The sequence below is a fragment of the Carassius auratus genome, chromosome 2 (assembly GCF_003368295.1).
Source record: "Carassius auratus strain Wakin chromosome 2, ASM336829v1, whole genome shotgun sequence".
Classification (NCBI taxonomy): domain Eukaryota; kingdom Metazoa; phylum Chordata; class Actinopteri; order Cypriniformes; family Cyprinidae; genus Carassius; species Carassius auratus.
Window position 1 is genome coordinate 920,506 of NC_039244.1, and position 14,890 is coordinate 935,395.

Consider the following 14,890-nt stretch of genomic DNA (forward strand, 5'->3'; position numbering starts at 1 on the left):
ATGATGGGTGGTTCTAAAATACATGTTCACATAACAGTAAAACTGTACAGTTGCCAAGATACAGTTTTTTTTAAACTCTTGTTGAAGGATGGAACAAAGGCGTCCATCCTCCCACAACCTTGAACCACCGGCTGAACGTCTGGGACTCGCTCTCGGATCCTCAGCACAAACCTGATTGAGTGGAAACACGCAGCTATCTTATAAATCCCCATATCATCAGCGGAGTGGCTGTACATGCAATCTCCTCTCGCCAATGTTCATCTCCTCAGAGAGACCCCATACATCAGTATCAGCATAACATCTCCAGGCTCATGTTCACAACTTAGACGCTTTCTTCTCCTTATGAGAACCAAGACATTTCTCCACAAAGTCAAAAGAGTACTAGTATTACTATGTACACACACACACACACACACACACACACACACACACACACACAATAGAGTTACCTGCTGTGTGTCAATGTGTTCTTTTCTTTGGTGTCTTTGTCAATCTTTCTCTTTTATCAGCAGCACTGGGACAATGTGCCTGAGGTCAGAGGTCAAAGGTCAAGGGTTAAGAGTTGCACCCCTGAGTCCGGCTCTGAATTTTCGGGGGTCGGGTCACTAGTGTCTAAAAACCACACACTCTTACTCAACACACAAACACTGCCAAAATATGGAAATGTTCTTAAAACAAAATCAATTCACTTCAAGCAAAAATAGAAGACATCCTTTCATCTGCTTTGTCAGCAAAAGAAATATAAGTAAATAAATACTTTAAAATAAATATGTAAACATAATAATAATAAATCAATTTAAAATGTAAATACAATTTTGTTGGTTATATACAAATGTTTCGGGAACGTTCCATTTGATAATATTTCAAAAATTTTGGGAATGTTACTTTTGAATGTTCTCTCAATGTTAGATTAAAAACATTAGATGAACGTTCAACTAAAATGCTTTAGAAAACATTCCATGTGCAATCTATGAATGTTTTTACAATAAAATTTTGCGAACATTATTATGACTAGACACCATGAGCAAATGCTTTTACTAACGTTACTGGAAGAAGGTTTCTTCATAACTTTGAGAGAACCTTGACAGAACGTTCCATTAGCTGAGATTTTGTGAATAGTCCAAAAAGACATTTCTTGTAATAATTCTCAGGATGGAACAAATATTTGAATTACTGAAGGATTGAAATGATGTGGACATGAAATGATGAACATTTCTGCAGTTTATACAGGCCATCACTGATTTACACGTGAGTGTGTGTGTGTGTGTGTGAGTGTGTGTGTCTGAGTGTGTGTGTGAGCAAGTGTGTGTGTGTGTGTGTGAGCAAGTGTGTGTGTATGTGTGTGTGTGTGTGTGTGTGTGTGAGCAAGTGTGTTTGAGCAAGTGTGTGTGTGTGTGAGAGAGAAAACCCCTCACGTGACGCCAATAGGCAGTCAGATAGACAGGATGTGATGCGTCACATGGACGCTGTTTCCTCTTCCCCCCCCCTCCCCACTTCCTCTTCTTTATCTGTTCACAGGACGTTGGGTAAGAGCGAGGCCTGCGCAGCTTCCTGTCTGAGATCACAGACACACACGGTCATTTCCTGTTTGGTGACGCCAGCGATGTTCACTTCCTCTGAAGATCAGCAGCACTTCAGATTACAGCAGCTTCCCTCTTCATCCCTCAACAAACTAAAAACTGTTCCCTCTCAATTCTGACTTTTCTCTCAGTTGCAAATTTTTCTTCTTCCTCTCTTGTTGCATCGATAAAGAGAGTTAAACTCAGAAAACACTCATGCTCTTTCATTCATTCACGGTTCACTTTGAGCATCCGAGAAGAACGTTAAATATATATCACAGGTCATGTTTTATCATTAATATTAATATTTTACATTTTTATTAAAATTGTAATAAAATATTCAGTATTAGTTTTCTATTTTTAGTTTTTTTATGTAAAATACTTTGTTTATGCTTAATTCATCTTTAAGTTTTTGTTATTTTAATACATAGTTTGTAACGAAGCACCTGATGTATTTATATATTGACTATAACAGCGCTGCTCATGATGACCGTATAGATGCGTGTAACCCATAGCAACAGCTAAACAACCAATCACAGGCTGATGAAAAAGGTCAAAGGCTCATCGATACTAATATCAGACGTGATGTGAGTGTTATTGATCTCTGAAGAATAACTATCTGCTCTGTCAGAGGAGTACATCAGTGTTTATTACAGAGCAGCAGACATCAGTATGGATCCGTCCACTGAGGAACACTCAGCCTTCATCACTGTGATCAATGAGTGTGTGTCTGTTATCAGCCACACACACACACACACACACACACTTCAGAAGACTCTTCTCATGCTCAATCACTGACTGAAACAGCACAGTTCCTCAAAACATCTGCTTTTGTGTTGCACTGCACAAATATCTAAAGATTCTCAAATCAAGATAGTTTTAGTGGAAAAGAAAAATATGCACAATAATCTTGATTTGTTTTTTGTTTTAGACAAGGCTTCTGAAGTAAATGCATCTTGATTTAAGCATGTTTAGATATTTGCACTGGAAGACAAATATATTTAGAAAATACTTTTTTGGGCAGTGTGCATTTAAAACAGAACAACACAAAGGGAATTAAACTTGTTTAAATGTGGATTTTTGGGAGAACTATTCTTTTTAACTACCTTTAACAGGAAGACCTCGCGATGATGTTTTGAAGCAGTTATTATTGTTAACTAAAACTAAAACCACAGATAAATAAATAGACAAAAAATTAATTGGTTAAAATATTACCTGAAATAAAATATTTGTGTTTAATTTCAGCTAGTTTCCAATTAACATTCCTCATTTTAATTTAAATAGGAGTACTAAATTATCAGAATAACAACTAATTAAATAATTAATAATAAAAAATAAATACTATATAAACATTAAAAAAATATATAAAACCGAAAAAAACATGACAAACTACTAAAACCTCAAACTGAAAGTGAAAACACTATATATATATATATATATAATTTTTTCTTTTAACATTTTAAGAACTCAAAACGAATTCTAATTATTACCAAACGCTGTAAGAGTATATTAAAGAGATTAGAGAGCAGTTATCTGAGGTGACACGTGTCAGACTCATGGTTTTGTGTTTCAGATCCTGCTCTAACAGTAAACACTGAGAGAAACCGCTGAGATCGAGCCAACGGATGACACACACACCTGTGACTGACACACACACACACACACCAGCAGCGTCACATGACTCACCGCCGGCTAGACCAGACTAACGAACACTTACAGGAGCAACACTGACTGACTGCTTCTGTTCCTCTTTTGTAAATCAGTCTGAATAAAACCATCTGCTGAATGAACACATGTACAGTAAACGTTGTTGTTGCATGTTTTCAGGCTCTGTGGTGAATGGGTGCCGTCAGAATGAGAGTCTGATAAAAACATCACAATAATCCACAGCACTCCAGTCCATCAGTGAACATCTGGAGAAGGTTTAGATCTGTTTAAACGCTGCTTGATCTGTGCAGATTTCTCTCCTGATTCAGACCAGAACACTTCTTCACTGGAGGAAGTGTTATTCTGGATTATAGACTCTATGTGTTTGAGTTAAAATCATCTTAATGCTGGATGTGTTTCAGGTTTTGTCTTCTCCAGATGTTCACTGATGGACTGGAGTGCTGTGGATTATTGTGATGTTTTTATCAGACTCTCATTCTGACGGCACCCATTCACTGCAGAGCATCCATTGATGAGACACTGATGCAATGCTACATTTCTACAAACCTGATGAAGAAACAAACTCATCCTGATCTCAGAGGAACTGATGGGGAACACATTTACAGCAAATTTCTAAATTTAAATCATGTGAAAAAAATCTCACAAACAGCAAACATTTCTGAATCTTAATTTATTTGCTAAAAAAGAAATAAAAACTAAATTGCAAGCCACACAAATTTATTGCTTCTGAAAAACATCTTAATTTTGAACACTACAGTTTACACTGAGACAAGTGTGAGACACACACACACACACACACACACACACACACACACACACACACACAGAATGTTTCACAGGAACAGAGGAGGTTATAAACTAATACAGTGGTATGCTACACACGTCCAGAAACGACACACGGACTACTGCAAACACCTCAATAACACGAATGTGAAGCGTTTCTGAGAGAAGACCGGTGAGATCCAGGTCATCTTCACATCTTCAGAGAGACAGACCTTCACCGAGGAGTTCAGGGACATCGCTGCTCCGTACAGAGAAAACAAATCACTCACACGCCGTCCAGAAGAACAAAACCAGCAACTGCTTCAGAGTAGCTTTCATTTCATATCATCTGACTCCAGTAAAATCAGCAGAAACAGACTCTGACTCCTGTCTGAGAGAACAACTTCAGCAAGAATCAGCGAGTGAACACCGCACCATGACTCAAGAGTCTGAGAAACTCGGGAAACAAGCCCAGGCCATATTTCATCCTAAAATTCAATGATAGAAGTTAAAATAAAATAAAAAAAAATCTAAGAAATAAAGCTTATTTTTATATTTATTTTATGAAAAAAAAATTATATATATATATATATATATATATATATATATATATATATATATATATATATATATATATATATATATATATATATATATATAATTTTTTTTTTTATTGATGTACTAGAATAAACAAAAGTAGAAACAAAAATTAAAAAAACAACATTTAGTAATTTGAGTTATTCATTTAAGTTGCATAATTCATTTAGAATGTCATTATTTTAAAATAAATTATAGTTAATAAAAAAAAAAATTAATAAAAAACATTTTTATAATAAGACTTACTTTTATTTTATAATAATAAAAAAGGACAAAAAAAAAACAAATTACTAAAAGTTATAAATTAAATGTATATAGTAGAAATAATTATTTAAGGCTTTATTTGAAAAACAAGATTAATTTTCTTCAGATTTTGGGGTGAAATATAAGCTGTTTTCAGGAGATTGACCCAAATCCAGGATTCATAAAGCAGCGGTCTGAACATCATCTCAGACAGACGTCTGTCCTCTAAAACACAAGGTCTCAAACATATTTTAATGCTCACGAGAGAGAGAGAGAGAGAGAGAGAGAGAACATCCTGTAGGCGGAGCTGAACACCTGAAGTGGAAATGCTACATCCTGTGTTTGGTAACATCCATCCGAGCGTGAGTCTGTAGAGTGTTCACAGTTAATGCCCAGGTGTGTGTCCAGACTCGTCCTCATCAAGCCAGCACAAACTCAGCGCTCCGGTCTGACGGCAGGTCCAGAGAGCTGTGTCCGGTCAGGGCAGTGCTGCGGTCAGAAGGCCAGTGATACGGGCCTCGAGTGTCTCTCCGGGCCTTTCGTCTCAGACGCCGCTGCTGCAGTAAGAGCCTGAGCTGCTCCACCTTACAGCGCGTGGCTTTATTCTCCGTCTGCCGCAGACGCTCGCCTGACACACACAGAGACAGAGGTTCAGACCCAATACACACACACATATAACACAATCACAGTCTCGCTGATGTCGGGAACTGAATCACTTCTTGTGTTCCTCAATTTAGAATCTGCTAAATGAATAAATGTAAAAGTAATAAAATCAGAGCACACTTATAGACCCAGAACAGACTGGAAGATTTTAATATTACTAAAACCAGAGAAAAAACCTTGAAGTAAAATAAACATTAAATAAAATAAAACATTTAAAAATGACTTCAGCTAGTTGCCAAGACAACATTTCTCATTTCCATTTAACTAAAACAGAAAGTGAAAAAAAAAGACATAAAAAAAAAATACTTAAATGACGAACAATTAAATTTATAAATTAATTATATGATAATGTAATTTTTTTTAGTTTTAATAAATGAAAGTTTCTAAAATTTTAATATTTTTTAATAATACATTTAATAATAAATCATTATTATTATAGTATTGATTAATATTTAGAATTATTTTATTTGAAAGTATATAATTTAATATTGTATTAAAAAAATTAAGATATTTTTATAAAACTAGTCTTTTTTAATAATTATAGTTTACTAAAAACAATGAATTATAATTTTTATATATCAAAATAGAATCTAAATATGAAAATTTATTTACTTTATATACAAATAAAAAATTCGAAATGCAAAAAATAAATATAAAAAATAACGATTCTCGTTGTGTCTCCAAAAGAAGATGAGCTGATGAATACTTTCACAACAAACAAACATGAGATGAGCAGCGCGTGGAGTCTCCAGACGGATCAGAGTGAAACAACATCCAGACACATGAGGGTGCTGAGAATAAACCCTGAGGGGTGTCACATCATCCTAAAACAGGCCTGACTCTGTCGAAGCAGAGCTGAGTGTTTGTGCTGAATGAGAGTCCTGTGTAAAGCTGCACTTCCTCCAGGACTCAGATCTGTTCTTTCCAGAGCTGCTGACCCGTGAATCATTGATGCTTCATCAGCATGTTTCCACTGCACACACACACACACACACACACACACACACACAGACGCGGTGCTGCGGGGCTCCTGGAGGCCCCTGAGGGCCCGAGTGTGCCTGAGCAAAGCTGAATAATTCATGCAGCCTGTGTGCTGGAAAGATGTGAGTGGAGATTAGAGTGTGTGTGTGTGTGTGTGTGTGTGTGTGTGTGAGGGGTCATGACCCCCTGAAGCACAGAGCTCGGCGTGACCCCGCGGCTGACCTCTGAGAGGTCACGGCTCATTCAGAACATGTTAGCATCAACAGTTATTCTCCTGTCTGTCGCCGAGAAGCAGCTGAACGATCTCTTCTCTACACAAATCTGACTTATGATTTTATTATATTAAGAATTTTTGAAATAAGGAAACATTCTTCTAATTCAACAGCATAACAGTTTACAGATGCATGGATATGTGATTATTCACAGCGGCTCGTCCAATCAGAATTCAGAAGCGTGTCTGAGCTCTGATGAAGCAGTAAATCTGAGACACAAACACACACCGAGCAGTGAATCAGACAAAACGAGAAGTGTGTAAAGTTAGAAAAGACTCTGAGTCAGAACACATGACTTCCTCTTCCTGTGTGTGCGTACTGCAGCTCATTTGCACTCTCTCACACACACACACACTCACACTCATACACACACACGCTCACTCACCGGAGGGTCTGCGCAGGAGTGTGTGAGGCTGCAGGGGTGAGGTAGGTGAGGGTGGAGGTGAGCAGGGTGAGGTCGGAGGGCAGCGCAGGTGTGTCAGTGTGGGAGGAGATCCTTGGCAGTGCTGCGTGGCGCTCAGGAGGTCGTTGAGGATCTGCAGGATGGTGCTGATGTCCCGGCGAGGACGCCCGCTGCTGTCCTGACAGTTAGGGTGTAAAGTACCTGAGGGGTGAAGAGGTCGTGATGAGGTCACTGGTTCTGACTGCTGTGATTCTCACGAGGAAGCGATGCCTTACCTGAGAAGGTTCCTGAGAAAACTCCCGGCGAGTGATTGACGAGGCTCTCGATGACTGCGCCGGGTCTGCATCGCTGTCTGGGGCTCGGAGTGCCAGCCTGAACACACACACACACACACACATCAGGACAGGTCAAACACACCAGCATCACTGAACACTGGTCAGTCACAATCAAACTACTCTCCACTGTTCGTTTAGCATCACTGACACACTACTATAGTAGCTTGTTAATATTTCTAAATTAGAATTAGATCTACTTTATTTCTGGATGACCTTTAACCTTTATCATCTTGCAGGATTGTTTCTTTACTGCTCATTCTAATGCACTCCTGTCATCTATTAAACGTCACTAGGGTTTGATGAAACATGAGTCGGTTCTATGGGCGTGTCTCACCTGAGTGCAGGGAGGAGCCTGGGCGGGGCTTTGAGGAGGGAGGGTGGGGCTAACAGGATGTGAGTGAAGAGCAGGGGCGGGGCTTTGTGTGCTGTGGGCGTGGTGAACATGAGGTGAGGGCGGGGCATTGTCTCTCTCGGTGACGTCTGGTGCCCGCTGATGAGAGTCTGAGGGGGTCTCACTGCTGAAGGCCCCTGTAGGTGTCTGGTTAGGGCCCGCAGGACCCCTGGAGACGGACGGCTGAGACGCTAGCTGGAGCTGCACAAACATCATGTGATCGCCCACACGCAGGGCAAGGGTCAGCGGGGACCGTCCCGACAGGAAGTCACTGACCTGCACACAAAACCAGATGATTGACAGACGTTAATGTGGCAAAAATGGTTCTTTCTTGACATTTTTTTTCTTGTTTTCGAACACAAATATCTACACACTCTTAAATCAAGATACATTAACTAGAGATGCAAAATGACGTCAGAAAAAGTCTCGTTTATGAGTTTATGCTTAAAACAAGAACAAATATGAAACAGTGGGGCTGATTCAAAAAAGTCTTGGACACAAGATTATTCTTCTGACCCCACTGACACATATTGCTTTGTGTTTTAAGCTAATTATTTTGATTCATTTTTTGTTACGTCATTCTGGATCTCCAGTAAATGTGTCTTGATTTAAGGATGTTAAGATATTTGTGCAGTAAAACAAGACTGAGGAAGAATATCATTTATTTGCTGTGTAAAGTCTAATGCAGTGTAAAATTATTATAATATATCCGATTTGTGAAAAAGCAGAAATACACATTAAATATAAACCTAAAATCGCCAGCAGGTGGCAGCAAACCACTGCAGGAGTAAATCACTGAATCATTTCCTCAACCCATTCGTTCAAACGCTGGATTGATTCAGTAATAAATCACCGTCGAGATGCAAAACCAGGAACTCGTGTCTAAAATGTCAATTAATATTAACTTCTTGTTCATTGGAGTGTTTTATAAAACCAATATTTCATTTACAATCGTGCTGATATTTGAAAACACTATTATTTGTGTGATACACTCTTAAAACCATTTAAACGATCATAGATGATATATATCACACCCCCTCAATCACAACCGAAACTGCGATGGAAAGCCTCTCTCAATATCCACTCGCTTCTCTTCCGTCTGTGAAACTGTGAACGCAGATGATACAGATAAAAACAATGGTGTAAAGCACTGATGCAACACTGTAGAAGATGATACAATGTTGCCATTAGCGGGAAACCAGGTGACACTAAAGTATCCAGAGCGACTGATCACATCAGGATCCCTGATTCAGAGTCTGATTCAGACTTATATTTCACCACACGAGCACCGCGTCTCCTGGAGAGTTAAAGGCCGTCACAGGAGTCACACTCCTTCACACCAGAGACCTGCGAGCTGAAGCAGATGTAAAGGTCAGGTGTTGGTGTGCGGGGCTCTGATCTCAGTCAGTGGAGTGGGTGAAGACCAGCAGCAGGGCATTCTGGGAAACATGGTTCTCAGAAGCTGTGGGCTGGTGCTTAGTGCAATGCAGCTGATGCATCACGACAAACAGCAGAAGTGTGCTGAAGGACGGCAGAGAACGTGACACGCTTCACACAGCAGTTAGATAACATGAACTAACAATGAACAACACTTCTACAGCACGCTTTACACTTCATAACTCCTGATCTCAACACTTAATATAATATAAATCATCATATCAGAATGATTTCTGAAGATCATAAAACACAAACACAAGCATTTTACAATCGCATTAACATAGGTGTATTTAACGAATGAGTGTTGTTGTTGTCTCCAGTTTCTAAGTTAAAGTCTTGCAGTGAAACCCACAGAGACGTCTTCAGACTCGAGGAGGTGTTCTGTGACCTGAATCCAGCGCGATCACAGAATTACATCACGACTGCGCGCCGAACAACGCTTTGTAGAAGGAAACACCAGCCTCCGATTACAAGAATCTGTGAGTGTGGCAATCAGCGCAGTACGTCATCATCACGTCTCAGTCAGAGTCCGGTTCAGAGCGGTTTACTGTACACCAGAGCGGAACTAAACACACGGCTGACTCACAGAAACACCTGCGAGAGACACACACACACACACACACACACACACACCTCTAACACTAGCTGAGAAACTGCTACTGTAATATCTTCTCATTCTGCTTCTCCAGTACACAAATCTGGTTTTAGAAGTTCGATTTGTGTGCTTGAAAGCGAGACAGAAACGTGTTTTGTGTTGTTCTGAATGAACTGGCCTCCGACAGACATCAAGTGAGTCATGTGATTAACGATCTGATTAAAGATTAGCAAATATCAAAACAAATGCATGAATCATTTACAGTAAGAGCCGTGACCTGCTGAAGAACACACGTCATGATGTCACGCAGACTGTAGACCGCTGCTTTATGATGACGAGTGTGTTTCATCAAACACGTTCACCGAATAATCCAGGCTTATGTCAGATAGTCGGAGTTATTGTGTTCATCTGGTTCAGAATAAGTCAGAACAACTGAGATAAGCCTGGCTTACTTGGTACTTTGTTTGATGAAACCGCCCCCAGATCGAAGAGTGAACACGTTAAACCTGCTTCATTCAGAAAACATCCGAGACGGAGAAAAACAAAGCTCCTGAAGCACCACTCGCTCAACACACACACACACACACACACACACACACACACACACATACGTTGAAGGGCTGCTCTAACACACTTCACAGGAGGATTTCCAGACTAAAAATACCTGCAGCATCACAAACCACATCTAACAACAGAGAACTGCAAAACCCTGCATTACTGCACCAACGCATGGCATCGGTGTGAACGTGTGCGACACTAAACTACAGCAACAAAACACGAGCTGGGGATGCTTTCTGACACACACAAACACAGGTGAATCTCACCAAACACACCCAGCTCAGCAGTGATGTCACCCATCAACCAGGAGCAATAAACACTGCAATACATCCATTATTAATAGTCATTTTAGATTTCATGGGGACTTTAAGGTTCCTCACAGAGCAGAAACAAGCGCCGGATGAGCTGCGTGAGATTCAGTCGCTTATAATAAGAGTCTGTTCTAGGAAATCATCTATCATTCCTCCTGAGTCTAACCACACACACACACACACACACACACACATCAAACAGCTCAGCACTGCCTAAATGACGCACAGACCTGCTGATGGGGCACACACACACACACACATGTGGTTTCACAGATGTAGGTGCCTCATGCAGGGGCTAAAACTTAAAAATAGAAACCGTTCTGCTTATCTAGTTTAGTTTGAGTAGGTTAATGATCTGTGAAGCATCAAAAGTCACGTTTACAGCACGCACACAGATTTCAATCGGTTCGTCGCCAAAAGAGCAGCTGCTGACATTTGCTTACATGTAAATCCATCGTAACGCAGAAAAACATTCATAAAAAGCACTGACCCCTTCCTGTCGTTTACCCAGAAGCCCCCACCACTTATTCTGAATGAGTGCGTTTGCATTTTTACACGCGTGTGGGCGTCTTTTGCTAGTTATATTCACAGCGGCTGGTGGGAAACGCGCACTCATTAGAATAGTGACTGTGTGAGTTCTTGTGAATGAGTAGAAGAGGAAGTGTGCGACCGCAGCGAGAGCTTCACCTGAGCGTCTGAGAGCGTCTCCAGCGCCTGCACGACCGACTGCTCCGAGCGGCTCGACTGCGACTGCAAACACAACACATTCAGTCAGATCACACTCATCATCATCAGCTCTTCAGATGTAGAGAAGAGGAAGAGTCTGGTACCATGAGTCCGGCTTCGACCGAGGGCACCAGCGTCAGTCTGCTTCCGTCAGACACACCGAAGTCCAGCAGCTTTCCTGAGATCAACCTCCTGCGGACACACAACACACTCACTCAGATCTCCCATCATGCATCTCTCCAGCATTCACCAGATGGTTTCAGTTCAGTCTGCTTTGCCCTTCTGAACAAACGTTACTGAGATCTGATGCTGTGATTATAATAATATTTCTGGAGTTTAACACACTGGAATGAAATATATCTAATAACCATTTATAAACTGCATTTTAGCTTCCTCATTTCAGCAATTCATATTTTAGTAACATTATTAAGGATTTGACTGCACAAACTGTAAGATGTGAAGAAGATCTGAACCGAACTGCAGGGGAAACGGATGAACTTTATGATTTGTTTAATTTTTTTAAGACTAAGTAAAGAAAATGCAAGGAATAAACAGAAGGGACACTTAACACTACAGTCAAGGGTTTCTGAACAGTGTGGTTTTTAATGAATTCTCTTCTGCTCACCAAGCCTGTGTTTATTTGATCAGAAATACAGCAGTAAAATAGTGATATATTATTATAATTTAAAACAGCAGTTTTCTGTGTGAATCTGTGTTAAAGTGTAATGTATTTCTGTGATGCTCCGCTGTATTTTCAGCATCATTCCTCCAGTCTTCAGTGTCACATGATCTTCAGAAATCAGTATAATATGATGAATTTTTATACTTATTATATTGAAAACAACAAAGTAGGTTTCGTTGATGACTAGAAAGTTCTGAAGAACTGCATTTATCTGAAATAGAAATCTTTTGACTGGTAATGTAAGGTTATGTCAATAATGTCTTGATGTGCATTACTTTTCAATGCATTTTACACAAACAAACAGCTTTAGGATAAATTAGCTCGAATGCGAACACAGAATAACCTTAGATCACAAATACTTGAGAATCAAACTGAGTTTAAGTTTAAAACCAAACATCTGCAAATAGGCTCAAAAAACAACTCAAAAGGAAAACCAGTTTGATGTGAGCTCTTGGTTTTAAGCATAAACTCACTTTTCTAGCGTTTCTCAGAAAACCAGACCTTGTGAATCTCAAATAAATATATCTTGATTTAATAATTTTTTATTGTATTTTTTTATATCTGCTCTGGAAAAACAAACACTGCAAGAATCTTTTTATTGTTTTATTATTATATTTATTTATTTTTTATTTTTTGCAGTGCATGAAACACTTCATGTTTAATTTAAGTCTGTCTGATCGGATTTAAAAGCCTTCTAAGGCCTTAATTTGAAGCGAATTAAAACCCGCGCTTTTCTTCATCTAGACCCGATGATCTGATCAGATCTCTCACAGACCGCAAGCAAAAACGGATCCGAGCGCGACCAGATCCCGTTATTAGGAACCGAGAAGCGGAGCTGGATCTCCCGGAGCCCGGGCTCGGACTCACGTGTCTCGGTGCAGCAGCAGCAGTCTCTCTCCGGGAACCCGGAGCTTCTCGGACAGCCTCCTCTTCAGTCCCTGCACGGTCTCGTCCCGCAGAACCGACAGCTCGAAGCGCGTTCCTGTCGTGGAGCTGATCGATAAGGTCATGGATGCGTCTCCGTTCAGGAGCTCCGGACACCGGGACCGCGATCCGTGACTGCTGCAGCTCCGCTCCATCAGATAATCCCGAGCGGGTGACGGTGTGTGCCGAACCGCTGCTCCTGCTCACCGTTACGAGAGTGATAATCCTTCCGCGACCGGAGAAATATCCGCTCGGTCCTCTGAGGTAAATCCACAAACAATAACGGCCGTCGATCTGGACAGAAACTCTGCGAAATATCAATATCAGAAGGCCTTTAGGATACGAATATATGTATAATGAATGTTACTTATTTATTTATTTTAAATATCCGGGGTTTTATTTATTTATGATAAATTTTGCCTCTACTCTTTAAGCCTCTCTCTCGCTCTTCTGTGCAGCGCAACTGCTGTGTCTGCATTTGTTGAGAGGTCCCAGCGGTGAGATCCCGCCCACCGCCACAAACAACCAATGGCGTCAGCAGATACGCTTGCGTTCGTCGTGTCAGCCAATCAGCTGTCAGCCCGTAACACCCACATACAAATAGGCAGTGCCAAGCATTGTTGACATGACTAATCAGAGAAGCGCAGAGAGAACAGCCACGCCCCTTCCCACTGCGATCATTCATAACAACTGAGAGCAAAGCGTTCTGTTAAATCATTTATTTTATTTATTTATTTTTATATATTTTGCATCTAGCTTTCCTGAAATGTTACACATGCTTAGGAAAACTTCACTTGCACAAAGCCAAGGCTATATTTATTGTATTGGTTTTTGTGCAAGTGACTTTTAGAAAAAAATATTTATTTAAGTAGCTTATGGCTTTTTAGGCAAAAAAACAACAACTATTATTTATTAATTTATTTAATTGTGTGCAGTTATTAATTATTTGTCCAGGTGACAGGAGCTTCCGGTGCAGAACAAAAGAAACAGACCCATGTGTACACAAAGTAAGGAGATAAAATGCAATATAACACAGTAGTAAAGCAAAAATGATAATAAAATTAAAATATAATACATCACAGTAACAAAATATAAAAGTTTAAACAAATGTTTATAAATGATGGGAAATGATGTCTCTGAGGTCAGGAAGAGTTCTGTTATCAGTTATTATTAATATTTTCATTGTTATCTGGGTGTTGGACTGTATTGTTCGGCTCAGTTCTGAAATTGTGAATGAGAGGACGTTCTGTCAGGCTTTGAGCTCATGATCAGGGTGTTTTCTTATCTGAGCTGTGATGAATCAGGACAGCTCATCATCTTCATCATCTTCATCTTCATCACAGGTGTGTCAGAGTGACTCAACACATCAAACGCTCACTTCCTGCTTTTCCAAGCGCTGTAGTGTTCAGGAATTTCTGAAGGTTTGCTGAAGTTATTAATCATCATCTGGGGTTCATATCTCTGGGAGTATGATGAGGTTGTGGGAGGAGCTTTGTGCTCCGGAGGAATGTCGAGCAGTTGTGAAATTCCCAGCCCTGTTCCTGAAGCAGAACATTCCGATACCATGATGCGTGTTGTTTTCTGATTGCTGTACAGTATCTGTGCAGTTCTCTCTTATGTAAAGGTTACAGTAATATGAGCTACTCAGGGGTTAGTCAGTGTTTGTTAAACACATTAGACACCGCACGGACCAGAAGCAAACACGTTTCCTCATCCATCACTCACACCCAGCGCACAAATATACAGGTAGGTTCAAGGGATGTTTAAGTTACGTTTAAGTTAC

General features: G+C 40.1%; 1 protein-coding gene across 1 annotated transcript; it reads right to left on the reverse strand.

Annotated features, from left to right (window-relative positions):
* Positions 1-4,882: 4,882 nt before the first annotated feature.
* Positions 4,883-13,574, reverse strand: LOC113111550 (midnolin). Its single transcript, XM_026276374.1, has 7 exons — positions 13,051-13,574; positions 11,606-11,693; positions 11,463-11,525; positions 7,818-8,150; positions 7,424-7,520; positions 7,131-7,349; positions 4,883-5,457 (listed from the first exon to the last, which is right to left on the reverse strand). Exons 1-7 carry the CDS (start codon positions 13,260-13,262, stop codon positions 5,249-5,251), a joined length of 1,221 nt encoding a protein of 406 aa, XP_026132159.1. The 5' UTR covers positions 13,263-13,574; the 3' UTR covers positions 4,883-5,248.
* Between the last annotated feature and the right edge of the window lie 1,316 nt (positions 13,575-14,890).